Source organism: Seriola aureovittata, chromosome 23, assembly GCF_021018895.1.
Source record: "Seriola aureovittata isolate HTS-2021-v1 ecotype China chromosome 23, ASM2101889v1, whole genome shotgun sequence".
NCBI lineage: Eukaryota > Metazoa > Chordata > Actinopteri > Carangiformes > Carangidae > Seriola > Seriola aureovittata.
Window position 1 is genome coordinate 6,086,808 of NC_079386.1, and position 14,782 is coordinate 6,101,589.

General features: G+C 41.9%; 1 protein-coding gene across 1 annotated transcript in view; it reads left to right on the plus strand.

Annotated features, from left to right (window-relative positions):
- si:dkey-183c6.8 (protein O-GlcNAcase) overlaps nt 1–14,782 on the plus strand; it is an 18,551-nt gene continuing 3,769 nt past the window's right edge. Inside the window, exons 1-16 of the mRNA XM_056369752.1 lie at nt 1–215; nt 2,853–2,904; nt 5,999–6,096; nt 6,842–6,972; nt 7,073–7,244; nt 7,335–7,433; nt 7,899–8,168; nt 9,362–9,448; nt 10,137–10,612; nt 10,821–10,995; nt 11,305–11,361; nt 11,786–11,871; nt 12,026–12,130; nt 12,642–12,733; nt 12,826–13,015; nt 14,309–14,468. Coding sequence (XP_056225727.1) covers nt 176–215; nt 2,853–2,904; nt 5,999–6,096; nt 6,842–6,972; nt 7,073–7,244; nt 7,335–7,433; nt 7,899–8,168; nt 9,362–9,448; nt 10,137–10,612; nt 10,821–10,995; nt 11,305–11,361; nt 11,786–11,871; nt 12,026–12,130; nt 12,642–12,733; nt 12,826–13,015; nt 14,309–14,468 — 2,290 coding nt within the window. The 5' untranslated portion in view covers nt 1–175. The remainder of the gene's footprint in view (nt 216–2,852; nt 2,905–5,998; nt 6,097–6,841; nt 6,973–7,072; nt 7,245–7,334; nt 7,434–7,898; nt 8,169–9,361; nt 9,449–10,136; nt 10,613–10,820; nt 10,996–11,304; nt 11,362–11,785; nt 11,872–12,025; nt 12,131–12,641; nt 12,734–12,825; nt 13,016–14,308; nt 14,469–14,782) is intronic.

A 14,782-nucleotide genomic window follows, 5' to 3' on the forward strand; every position in this document is an offset into this window, starting at 1 on the left:
GAGTGCTCCAGCGATGTAGAGAGAAGGAGAGGGAGAAGAGGAGGTGGAGGCAGATCGAGGAGAAGCATGAAGAATATCCCCGATATCTAGGCTGACAGACGGGGAGAGCATCTCGTCTCCCTCGCTTATTTGGAGCCGACTGGAAGCGGAGGGAGGCAGCGGGGTTGAGGACAGGATGGAGGAGAAGAAGCAGTTTCTTTGTGGGGTGGTGGAAGGTAAGAGCGGCCGACTTCATAACTAACCTTCTGTCAGATCATGTGATTTTTTTTCTTACCCCGGGGAGATGATTTTGAATAGACCACCGTTTGACCTACATTTGCAAACAAGCGTTTCGTCCCCTAGTGTAAGGGGGCGTGGGAGTGGTAATATACACTGACATAGGTTAGGATATAAAGGTATTTATTAGATGGTGTGGTGGTGATCAGTCAGGCTTGCAGTGGAGATCAAAGAGCAGGCGGTGAAAAGCATTCAGTACTGTCTGGTTCAAAGGCTGCAGTGTAAGGAAAGGAAATACTCTGCTTAATGGCTGGTGGCATGAAGATGATGATGACAGTGATTCCAATGGTGATGACTCTGATGACGATAACAGTGTTAATGGTGGAAACAAAGATGCTGTGATGATGCTCATAATAATAATAATGGTGAAAGTGAAGATTGTGATGATGATGACGATTGTAATGTTGACTGGAAACTAGGATGAAGTTGTTTGTTAGGATGACATGACAGTAATGATGATAATGGAGATACTGTGACAGGATGTGAGGGACAAAGCTGTAATGATGAAGATGATGAAATAATGAAGAAGACACTTTGAGGACCCCAATAAACAAGAGTATTGATAATGATAATGTGATGAGAATGTGGATAATGATGATAAAGAGGAGGAAAAGTTAAGCAGAACACTAGCACACAGAATAATTACTGCAGAAAATGGAGAGGAAGAAGGAGAAGAATCTGATGATGAAATTTATAGAAAGAAGGTGGTAGTTGTGACATACACCTCTCCCTTAACACACCCTCTCACATCACAGCCACACACACAACATGCAAGTACGCCTCTTAATTCAGTGTGTGATAAAGTGATTATTCCAATGGTGAGATGACACAATACAGTGCATATTATGTCATACATGTTAAATGTGAAGGGTTTCTAATATTTTTTTACCAGACAACAACAATAATAATCCACATGCATTTAATACATGTTTGTTCATACTAGTTAGAACAGGTGAAAACATCATACAATTATACAAAATAATAATTCACTACTAACAATTTTTACTGTTTATTGATTATAGCTGTGAAGCCATGATACCACAATGTATTGTGTTTGGTAGTTATAATGAAGATGAGATAAACAGAAAGGTGGCTTATTAATAGTGAGAATAGTCTTATGTGATAAAAAATAATTATTTCTTATAACAGAAATATGTCTGTCATCTTTTTAAATAAGCTGTATTGCTGCAACTAAATATACATTGTCATCAGTTATTTTTAATTAATGCATTAATCAAGTCTATGAAATGTGACATGGCAAGTTCCCAGAGCCGTCCTTAAATATTTTGTTCAAAACACCAACATATCCTAATGAAAATTATAAAAATAGATGTTTGCATTGTTGGTCATTAAATGAATTGAACGACAATTGATTATTAAATAGTTGCCATTTAATTTTGGTCAGTTGACTAGCTGCTTCTGCACTGGTGTCTTTGTCCACTGTTTCAACTCTCCAGCTCTTTGAATCTCAGCTAATCTGGTTTCACAGCCTTTGGGATGTGTTTATTGTCTCTCTCTCTCTCTCTCTCACACACACACACACACACACACACACACACGCGCGCGCACACCTTTATCACACCTTGGTGGACCCCCTCAAACCTCTGTGTTTCTCAATCCCATGTGGTGGCATCCAGCAGGGTTAGTAATTGAGTCTGGCTTAGCGGGGAGCGCTTCACAAGCCCACATGCATGTGCACAGGTAGACATGTCATACACATGTACAGCAAAATACACGCTCCCCACAGGCATTCGGGAGAAATCACACTGGATTGTTCATGGATCTGATTTACTTGTCACTATGACCCACTTACTGCACACACATACACGAACCCACACACACAGACACACACACGCACACATAGCAGACTTATTCAAAAACACAGAGGAGGGAGAGGGACCCTAGAGATGCTCCCATTTCTAAAAGAGTGGAGCTGGAGATGATTTATGCCACTGTCAAGCACAGAGGGGATGTGACCAAGTAAGCTCTGGAGTACTTTTCATTGCTTTATGCCTATACATAGAGCGCTGTAGCTGTAATGTCAGCGAACAGTGCCCAGTAGCTGATAAGTGTCCAGTTTGTGAATAAATGCTGTAGAGCGGCAGATGAACTGTAAAACAGCCTAGTGAACTATATATGACATTTACTAGTACAGGCCATCAATGTTAAACTGAAAATTTTACAATGTAATTTAAATTTTCAATCTACTGAGTCATAAACATAGGGTGCATTTTCTTTTTTTCCCTTATATATATATATATATATATATATATATATATAAAATCATGAAAAGTGTGGAAATTTTTTACAGTGAAGATAACATTAATGGAAAAAGTCTCTGTTTCAGTGTTTACACATTTACTTGTCAATAAAGATGCAAATATGTAAAATATGTCATATGTAGAAAAGGATTTACACAAACTATCACAGCATAAGATAGTAAACAGATGAATTATAGAAGCAGTCTGCATGACTTTGCAGAGCTTATCAGTACTGTAAGAGGTGTTAGTTAGGTGTCAGTTGTAGTAGTAATGTGACATGTATGGAGTTATTTAATTTTTCTTTTTCCTACCCAGGATTCTATGGGAGGCCGTGGTCTATGGATCAGAGGAAAGTTCTCTTCCAATGGTGAGTCTGTTAACATTTTTTAAAGAAGCTAATGAACCAGGTGTTTGTCTATAACCCTGCATGTGCTGCTCTGTATGTCCACTGTGATCACAGTTGTGCATATGTCTTGTTAACTTTGTCAGAGGGGATGTTTTCATGTTCACATGAATAGGGTGAACTCAGGAGCCACTGACCTGACGCCTCTGGCCTAAACCCAGTTGCACATGTTTATTTCAGTGCCAAGCAGACCAGAGAGAGATCACTGACGCAAAATGACACCATAGCAAAGGGCAGGCTCATCCTCAGTCCTAAGGCTCAGCCATGGATGACAGATGGGGGCGAGGGAGGGGGCAGATGTATTTTTTTATGGTGGAAGGATAGAGAAAGGGGATGATATATGAGATGCTGGCCATTTGGTTCCCTACCTTTTCTTTTAGCCATGCTAGTGTTGCAGCACTAGGGATGGTACTCTCTGTCTGTCAGTCCATCACTTTGGTCCAGACTGAAGTATCTTAACAACTATGTTGAGGATTGCTATGACATTTTGTACAGATATTCACGGTGCCCAGAGGATGAACTTTTATGACTTTGGTGATTCCTTGTCTTTTCCTCCGGCATCATTTGTGGTTTTAAATGAAAGAAACTATTAGGTAGATTGCCATGCACCTTGTTACAGGTATTCATGTTCCCCTCAAGATGAACTGCAATAACTTGACGATATTCTCATTTGCCTCAGCTGTACTTTGCATTTAGAGCTATTTAGCCAATGTTTATTGTACCGCACTAAACTAAGACCTGCTGAAGCAAGTCTCAGAGCTACCAGCATGGCTGTAGACTTGTCCAGTGTCTGCATGTCAGCACTAACAGTAAACGGTGTGGTACAGAATTTCAATCTCCAGACTTTTTGATGTTCAATATCTTTGTCCATTTAATGACACAAAAACACAAATTGGGTTGAAAAGCCTCTTAATCAAAGTCTAAATGTGGGTCATTCTGCTACACCATTTATGAAATTCGGTTAAACTATTCAATGGTAAGAGCAACTCCGACATACTCTGTTGTGTTGTAACGAGGAATGAATAAATGGTAGTAAAAGTTATTTTTTGCTACATTTTCTTTATCTATAATCAGTACGTTTATGAATGCTAATAGAGAATGTATGTGTCCTCTATGTAACCTTTATTGAGGTAAGTTTTGCTGAGCTCCAAGCTCTTTATTTAGCAACAAGGCTGTTTTTTTCCATGCTGAGATGTTCACACCAGGGAGCTGCTCAGTCACTGTTGGCAGACAGAGTATGCTAATACCAATTTAATGCTGAGGTCTCTCTTTTACAGATGAGACCTAAGCATCACGGCATCATTAAAAAATGTGGACAAACGCCATTTAAAGCAGTTACAATCAACATTCAAGATAATCAATAATAGAGATAATCTATACAGTATGAGTGCTCCAAGTGAGTGTAATCCAACATAAAGGAAACAGGGTCATGAGCCAAGTCTCCTTTGACTAAACAAAACAAAGGCGGCTCATTGCTGAGTCTGCCCGACAGTTTTTTTTAACAGTTTCATCACAAAGAGAGACAAGCTCTTACAGCATGAATCAGCTCACAGGGATTTCCATCACAGAGAACTACAGTAGAATACTAAAAGACTATTTCAGTCAAAGCACCATTTAAAGCATCTGCAGTCCATTCATAGAGAACAAAACATGAACACACTAATAATGGAACAACAGTCTGTCAAATATGAGTCAGTGCACTAATGGAGTATGTAGAGTTCCCTTTTCATTTACATTTATATTAAGTCATGTGCACGCATTGTAGTTATTAGGGACCAATTAATTCTTGAAGACACGCTGATCTTACATATGAGTGGAATGACATAAATCCCTGTTGGGAGCCGTGACACAGTTTTGTACGTCAGCAGCCAATAGGAGCAGCCGTCTGCATCCCCAAAGAGAAGTTGTTCCCTCTGCTCTCTGCTTTCCACTGATCTTAAAAATACAGACCAAAACCATTATATTGCAATTTTTCCGTTCCTATTATTATGATTTTATAATATAATAATAAAAACAGACAATCTGTAACCATGATCTACTCACTATCATGTGCCATGTGATATACGCTTTATGATGCGTGTTTTCTGTACAGGTGCAGCTACACTTGGTTAACCAGGCCATCACCGCTATGAGGATGGATTTGACTTCCAAAACTTTGTCAGTGTGGCAGCAGCTGAGTGTGTGGGCTCCAGGTTTATTTATAGGTTTACTTTTTTAGACTCAAGTGTGGGGTGCAGAAAAAATTCATACACTGAGTGTTGCATAAGTTTGGCAGAGTGGGGCTACAGTACGTTAGTGTGTGTGCACAATTGTGCATTTGAGGGAGGTAGGCTGCAGCTTTGTGGAGGCGACTTGCGTACCATCTGTCCAGGAAATGAAGCAGAGAGAGAGAGAGTGAGAACACAGTCCACCCACAAATGACAAGAGAGAGCTGGTCCGTGTCCAGAGAGACAGAGAGAGAGAGAGAGAGAGAGAGAGCAAGATTCATGTTTTTATTTGTGTGTATGTGTCTGTGTCAATGCATGCTGATGTAGATTTTGTTTCACTCCTAGTACTATGCTCTATTTATAATTCAGGAGGTCATTTCCTGTAACTGAGGCGGGCATGGAGCCCCACGATCGATACACTGGATCTATTTTCTTGCTGCTTGTTGTTTTTCTGTTTTTTTTCCCTCCCTCTGCTCTTGCCTCATTCATTCACTCACTCTCAGCTCTTCTTCTCTGTCCCGCCATGACTCCAACCTCACAACTGATTTATAAAAAAAATTATATTTACCAAGTATTTATAGAGTGACGTATAGGATAAAAAGAATTTAAAGCAGAATTTAAATTAAATCTAAATTTGAGCTGCTGTGTAAAACTAGAGTGGATTCTAATGACAAAAAGATTGAAGTAAAAAAAACTATTTGCAGGTATTATATGGAAGTGAAAGTTCTGATGTTGAATGTGAGAAATTAAAAGCCCTCTCTTACTGTCTTCTTTTCCCCCCTTGCTCCTGATTCACAGATTTAGCAAAGACTTGACCTTAAACACTTAACGTTCCTGTCTTTATCCACCAGGATGCAGAGTTGGGGGTTGAACACCTACCTGTACGGTCCGAAAGACGACTTAAAACACAGACTGCTGTGGAGAGAAGTCTATTCTCCTGAAGAGGAGGGTAAGGTCATCCCATCTCTCCATCTCTCCATCTATCAGTCTGTTTGAGCAGTCATCCAACCATACATGCAACCAGTTTTTACTGCTGAGCTATGAATTTAATCATTTTCTATCAACTTCTTTTAATTGACAATGTAACAGGAGCTAAATCAGTGGGGTACTACAGCACTTATGTTTTTATAATTTGAGGCTCATTTGACTCCAAAGAGCTCGGACATGTTCTGAGGACTGGCTGCAGACTGGACTTGTTTCCAGATCTGCACCAGAACTGCCGCAGGACATTATATCTTCCATCAGGGTGAATATTCCCTGTCCCAAATATGAACATGCCTTCTCGATATTACTATTAAATTAATTTTTCATTACCATCATTAAGGGGTCAACAGTTTTTATGTTGTCCATTATACTATTTTTTATTGTTCCCTGAAGAGTGGACAGCGTTAGCCAGGAGGCTTTAGAGCCAAGCTGAACTCCCTTAGAGATGCTTAAAATTGAGATAAGAGAGAACAGTTAATTATATAGCACTCTCAGACGAGTGTAATTGTTTTTTGTTCTTATATATGCATTGTATTGAAGGACTTTTGCTAAAAGTCCTGTATTTCTCAATTTGCTAATCTCCCCTCTTTGCATCACACTGCCTCATATATCCTTCCCTCTCTATTAGTTATTTCTCTTTTATTTTGGCCGGTGTGTCTCATTCAGTTTCACTTTAAATTTCAAATGAAAGATTTTTTCTCTCCCCTCAGCTCAGTTGCGTACGCTCATAGTGGAGGCCCAGTCGAGAGGCCTGAAGTTTGTTTACGCCCTCTCTCCTGGTCAGGACATCGTCTTCTCTTCTGCCTGTGACCTGACGCTGCTCAAACGCAAGCTGAGACAGGTAGACAACATGCGATAAGATTATAAATACTACTGCAATGTCATTGTTTCATGGTTCGACCCATCTCATAAACAACCTCTCTCTCTCTCTCTCTCTTTAGGTATCAGACCTGGGTTGCCAGGCATTTGCCATTCTGTTTGATGACATCGATCACTCCATGTGTCAGGCCGACAGCGAGGCCTTCTCTTCATTCGCCCATGCTCAGGTCAATGTAACAAATGAGATCTATCGGTTCTTGGGGGAACCGCCCGTCTTCCTCTTTTGCCCAACAGGTAGGAATGAAGGTGGAAAACTTATGGTTTACAGGATTTCATACATTTTTTTTCTTAAACTTCAACATAAGTCTTTCTCTCTCCCTGTAGAGTACTGTGGTTCTCTGTGTTCTCCCAGTGTATCCAAGTCTCCCTACCTGCAGACTGTAGGAGAGGACCTGCTCCCCAACATAACTGTCATCTGGACAGGTGAGAGACAAATAACAAGCTGTATTACTGCAGACATGAAACAGGGTTTTTAAGTACAGTTTTTGTTTTTTGTTTTTCGCCTCATTAGTTGACCTGCAATTTGTTCTGCTAACAACAGCACACATGCACACACGGGCAAAACAGAGCTCGGCATGCACACATGCAAATAAGTGGAGGCACAAATCCACACACAACCTCCTCCACAGAACAAAAAAACGATGTAGGTGCACATTCGCCCACATTCATATGGAAGTACAGTAGAAACACACACATTTACAGACATTTTTGCCTACTCTCTTCATTTCTTGAATTTTATCACTTGACTCTGTTCTCCGCATCAGAAGATATGCTGTGTACCACAAACACAAAGTTCAAATACACTGATTGATGATTATTTTACCAACTTATTCATGTCACTGTCCTGTTGTCATTTCTGAAAACCTTTCCCTCCTCACTCGCTCACAGGCAGTAAAGTCATCTCTAGGAAACTATCTGTAGACTGCCTGGCTGAGGTGGAGTCTGTCCTCCAGCGCCCCCCGCTCATCTGGGACAACCTGCACGCTAATGACTATGACTCCAGACGTCTCTTCCTGGGGCCTTTCAAGGGTCGGGAGCCTCAGCTGAGGAGCCACCTTAGGGGCCTGTTGCTCAACCCCAACTGCGAGTTTGAAGCCAACTACATCCCACTGCATACGCTGGGAAGCTGGTACAGAGCTGGAAAAGAGGAGAGGAAAGGTGAGGGAAGGCAGATGGAAGTAGCATTAATGAGACAGGAGATGTCCCAAGTTAATAAATGAATATTTGCTCTGCCAGACCACAGCCATCTACAGTTAGTGTCATTGCTTTTGCAGAAATGTTTAATAAGCTAGTGTTGCTTAGCAACAAACACAATTTTAACCATCTGACAGAAATGTTGCTGATATTACTTAACAACTGAATTAACTTCTAGGAATTAAGAGCTCCATCTGTTGTTCTGGACAAAGCCACTCAATAAGCTTTCAGCTTAGTTTCACAGAAAATAAATATTTCCCTAATACTGAGTTTCATTAATTTCCATCTACTCTCGCAGCAAAGTGGATCTACTCACAGAAATTGTTAGAATGAAACTGTGTTAGACCTCTATAATGGTGGAGCTGTAGCCCTTAATTTGTCATTTGCTTCATATTTATTGTATTTAATTTACTCTGATGGTAAAACACATGAGAAAGAAAGAGGAAACAAGGGAGTTGAATGGAAAAATGTAGAAGAGAAACCACTGTTGCATGACATGTTTTTCTGAAGACTCGGTGGTGGTGGTGGTGGTGGTGGTGGGGTGGGGTGGGGGGTGGGGGGTGATGGAGGCCTTATGGAGGAGTAATTGTTTGGTGTGATGAAGGAAGAAATGAGAAGACAGGATGGTCCCTCTGTGGAGGAGAAACAAGGCAGAGGGCCGGAGGAGGAATAGACTTTAAGGGAGGGGAGAGAGAAGAGATGAAGGGCTGGCTGAGGACTGTGATGTGGATGGAAATGGAAGAGGAATTTTAATGATTACATGAGTGGCAGGGGGAGGGGGATGGGGTGTTGGTAGTATGTGAAGTACTAACCGGATGCAGTCTTTTTGTGTGGTAGGGATCTGACTTTCTGATTTCTGGTGCGGTCCAGTTTTGATGAAAATAAAATAAAAAACATGAACAATGTACAGTACTACTTTCTGGAATAGGGAGAATTATAGGTTGGAGTTAGGGTGAGTTCAGTTCAGTTTCTCCATTGACAGTCACTTCAACAGACCAGGAAACACAAGATAAGGTGTGTTCTTTGAAAGGTGTTTTCTAGTCATGCATAAATATTGTGTGAAAGAATTTGAGATTGGTTTTCTGTATTGTGCAGTGTATGAACACATGTAATTTAGTGTCCTCAGATATAATAACACAGTGTTGTATATGCCCTAGATGAGGAGTGTGAGTACTGTCCTGATAGAGCTCTGTCTGCTGCACTACATGATTGGATGGAGGAACTCAACCAACCACTGCAAGCAGGTGAGAAATTATGATTTGGTGCTGTGATTGTATCAGTGTGTGTTGATATTACACTGAACTCAAACCCTTCAGCTGCTCAGTCACTTTCATAATCTTTAAGTGGAACACTGAAATCAATGTATACCTTAAAGGTCCCATATTGTATAAAGTGGCATTTTTTTGTCTTTTTTGATGATAAAGCAGGTCTAGTTTCTATATTAACACTGTGAAAGTATCAAAGCGCTCAGTCCACAGAGAAATGCACACAGCCTGTATTCAGAAACTGAGCCTTAAAACCAGCCGTCAGGACTTCTGTAACTTTGTGATGTCACAACAAAGCAGTCTGCTGCTCTCTGCCATGCCACAAGCCACACCCACCTGGACCCACCATCCAACCTCGCAGGATTTGGTTTCTCTGAGTGTTTACCTGAAATCTGTTATATTTTTATTTGATCACTCAGAAAACAGTGAGCCAATCAGAAGAGAGTCTGTTGTTGTCTGTTGTTACTAGAGCTCCAGAGAGAAGCCTGAGAGAGGAGATGTAAAACTACATTGAGATGCTTTTTGTTTCTTAAAACCAAAAATATATCTTCTAGATCAAGTTTAAAATATAGGACCTTTAACTGCATTATTTCAGTGCACTGTTGACAGCAAAAATGTATTTTATATTTGTGCTTAAAAACATTGCCTGTTTTTTTAATAATCATAGGTCGACAGAGCACACGAGCAGACCAGCGTTCCTCTGCTCCAACATCTCGTTGCAAAACTCCTGACAGATCTGACTGCCCCTCCACATTCAGAGGGAGCTCTGCTGTGGCCAAACTACCCGTCTTCCCCCTCAACTCCAGCTCACCTCCGTTGTCACCCACTAAGGTCAAAGAGGAATGGGAGGGGCGAGACGGGGAGAACAAGAGGTCAAACCAGCCTAGTCAAACCAATCACCAACCTCCAGGATCCAGACCTGGAGCACCATCAGGTGGAAGCCGGGGGCAGAAGGCCCAGGGTCGGGGGATCTGCGGTGGGAAGGGTCTATTAAGTGAGTCCCAGGTGCGGCTGCTGGTTGGTCTTCATTATCTTCCCCATGAACACGGCCCATCTGCCCAGAAACTGCTACAGGATCTGACCTGGCTTAAATCAAACTGCCAACTGGTCAGTGCCAACACCAAGAAGACACCGCCTCAGAAGGTTGGTGTTGCTCTGTGTGGATTTCATGTGGGGGAAATTTGAATTTGTGTATGTGACAGTCTCTGTTTCAGTGTCTTTTCCTGAACCGCAACTAATTATAACCTCAACGTCTGCATTTGTCAAACATAAGGGGCATATGTGAGGGCATGGTGTTCACAATAGCAGTGTCCTTACGACCTTGTTGTGTACTGTACATGTATGTCTTCAGATTGATGAGTGGCGTGGTCGGGCCTCCAGGCTCCTGGCTCTGTGTGAAGACATAGCGCAGCTCCACTGCAGCGTGGTGGGCGGGGCCAACAGGGCTGTGCTCTATGACCTTTACCCTTACGTGTGGGACCTGAGGAACACGGCTCTGGTGGCAAAGGCCTTCATATGCTGGCTGGGTAAGGACACAGAGAGATGGAGGCAGGAAAAATACTAGAATACACAGTAATATAATGTAGTTTTACATAGTACAGTATTGTATAGAATATCATAGTTTAGGGAACTGTTCTAAAGTATAGTATTCTTTGTTATACTGCTATTCTATAATCTTTCTAAACACAGAACATTACATATGTAGTAGTTGTGTTACAAGAGAGAGAGCTTGGGATAGTTGAAGAGGTTGTCTAAATGGAGTGTGGTGTTGCTGTCTCTTTTTAATTACTCTGTTGCCTTACACTCCACCCAACCCGCTCACTTACCTCGCTCAGATGGACGAGTGTTGAGTGACAGCTCCACCCTGGGCTCCTGGAGGAACTGCTTCCACTGTGAGTAGGCACGACCTTTAAATTGACGGTTTCTCTATCTATGCCTGAAATAACGAAGTACAAGTAGCCTCTGCAGCACCAAATCATTTTTACCTGCAGTAAATTCAGCCTGACAAATCGCCACCCAACACTCAGTCATTATTTCTCAGCACTGTCTCGATGGAGCTCAGTAATTAATGGTGCAGTTAGTCCTAAACCACCAGTTATACTTCAAATATAAATGGCAACAGCATAAAAACAGAAAAGTAGTTAACTTCAGCCAGCATCTCTTGAGGAGCTGTAGTGCTGTAAAACACTGACCTTTAATGCTGGGGTGAATATTTAAAGCAGGTGTAACTGCAATCATTTTTCATCCCTGCTAATAACTTTCTTCACATTTCATTGGTTCATAACCACATGATGTCACCGCCCTGACACGTGGTAGGGTGTGGCAAGACCACAGGGGCCGACCTACTGGGAGTCGAGTCGGAGCCATGGGTGTTTAAAGGGGGGGTGTCTGGGGAGGTGCAGGTAGGAGTGTGTTCTCATTTTCCAATCACTCCTTTTTTATTGTGTATGTGTGTATGTGTGCATGCTTGAATTCTTAATTTCTTCTCATTACTTGATGTGGTGGTTCAGAGCTGTTATCACTCCATTAACTGTGTGTTTGTGTGTTGGTTTGTAGATGCTTCTGCCCATAGGCAGCAGCAGCGAACTCTTCAGTCATCCTCCTCCTCTCTTCCCTACCTCTCGTCTCTATAACATCAGGCCCTACCACAGCAAGGACAAGGTACGGAGTCACACCCACACACACACAGACACACACAGACACACACACACACACACACACACACACACACACACATTATTATATCACTCGTAATGCCAGGATAACTCATGGAGTATCATGGAAGTCAGAGAGGTGCTTTCAAGATTGGGAAAGTCAGGGGATATGTGTGTAAGTTTCTAGACTTACTGTTTTGGAAAGTACTATTCACCTCTTTAAAAAAACAGCCTGGAAGCAAACCAGGAAGGAAGAACATTTTTAGGTCATGCAGATGCTCCGACTTGGTGATGGAAAGTCATGGAAAATTTATGGAATTTTCAATCAGTGCCACAGTAGGATCCTTATATGGAGAAATGATACAGCATTAAACAGAGAGTTTTTAAAAGATCCTTATTGTTCAATTACCTGTAGATTATCAGTTCAACATTTCCTCATCGGTGTGGGATGGATGGATAATAGATAGATTTTTTCATTGTGTGTGTGTGTGTGTGTGTGTGTGTGTGTGTGTGTGTAGTTGGAGTTGTATCGGATGGTCCGCCAACTTCACCTGAGGACTCAGGGTGGTCAAGAATCTAGTATTGCTCACCCAGATGTCATAGGAGACAGGTATGTGGCTGAGAGAGAAAGAAAGAGGAGATATATATATACAGTATATATTCACATATTTTTAAAATAATCATGTCTTTTCATTTCCATAGATGTCTCGGACCGTGCCTGGCGTTGTGCCCAGAGTATAGCTTTATCCTGGAGGATGAGCTGGGTGTGTGTGGCTGTGTGTTGGGCATCTTGGATGTTCGCTCTTTTGCCAAGCGGTGCCAGGCCACCTGGATGCCCGCCATGAGGGACAAATATCCACCCAAGGGAGGCAATGCACACCCCAACACACAGGTGAGTATGAGGAGTAGTCTAAACATTTTGCAGACGGAAGCTCATACCCAGCAGCACACACATGAAATTATGCACACGAATGCTTAGACGTATCAGTACCTGCAGTCACACCATCTGGATCCCACTGTGATGGATTAATAACCCACTGGGAGGTAGGTGGCACACACAGGTAAACAAAGTAAATGACACACAAAAACACTCACACATACACACACTCACTCTTTACAGAGACACACCTTATATTTTTGTCTCCCGTTGTACTCTCCTGTTCAGCAGCGCACAACATTGGCAACCAGATCGGTCATGGGTGTTACCAGTGCACAACAGTGATGCACTTGTAAGCAGAAAAATAAATACATCAGTAGTTATGGCAGTGAAAAGTCAGTCATGACCAGTCAAGTTATTTTTCCTCCCTGCTATGACAACCTTTTGGTTAAGTACACACTTGTCCATATACAGCACTTTACATTGTACAAGTATCTTTGTTGAAAATTGGAGGACATACTGTGACACACTTGGTTACAGTGTTGCTGTTGCTCATCCTGACAAACGGTTCAGTGATCTCAGGCAAACAGAACCGGTCGTGAGCAACAGACACAGTCACTCCCTGACATCTGTGCGGGATTTATCTGCCCACTCTGTGCGTCATGATGCACGCTGACATTTCCACTTTGACTGGCTGTCATTCACACTGCAGCCACAGGTTCACAAACTTTACAGTTAAAAGGATTTGCGGTTTATCAAAGCTGAACAGGCCGAAGTGAGCGCTAGAATGGCATCTGTTCCTGCTGTATTGCACATAGCAATATAATGTAATCACTCACATATAGCTGCCTTAATGTGCACTTTATTACAAAAGAAAAATGCTTAGCAGCTTCTCAGACAGGAAGTACATTAGACCAATTACAGAGGTCTGTGTCAATAAAATAAAAGCTAATGCAGCAGGCACTCTGTTGATGCTACAAGGCATTGAATGTATTCTCAAACCTGATTTGGAGAAAGTTTCTGTGTCATTATTGATGTTAGGTTGCTGGGTAACTTGAAAGTACCCTGTTCCAATGAATTTGTGATGTGCAGTCAGTTAAATATGGCTCATTGGTAACATCTAGTGGCAGCTGTGGGAAACTACAACAATGTAGGAATATCCATTTAAATACCAGTTTCCACAACGATCCATCTAACAAGCACCAGCAAGAAAAATGTCCAACACCCAAAGTTAACTTGTAGGATCTTTATCTATCATTAGCAACACATTGTGAGAATATCCTTGTGTCTCTCCTGTCCTCTGTGTAGGACTTGATCCAGCTGATGGAGGAGGACCAGGGTGAGTACCCGGACTCCCTCCTCTATCACTTCCCCTCTCAGCTGCGACTGGATGCCCTGCCGGAGCTGGTGGACATCAGCGTCAGCCGCACCCTGCTCACCGCCCTCCTCACCGCACTCAAGGCAAACGGTAAACACAGAGTGTTGAGTCATTGTACATAAGTAGGTATGTGTGTTCTTTATCTGTTTTAAACTTAGGTAACGGAATACTAAAAGTACCATTTACCTTCATGTCTGACAAAATGAAGGTAATGATGGTCCAATCTGAGGTGTTGGAAATGTTCACAGTGTGGGAACACTTTGTGTGGAGGACGCTCTTGTTGATATTAGCGTTAGTTTCTCTTCGCTCAACGGCTCAAGACTAAACAGAAGAGCATAAAAATATGGAGGGATGAAGCAGTCACAATAATACTTAACATACTCCATTAATGGGAGCAGGAGTCA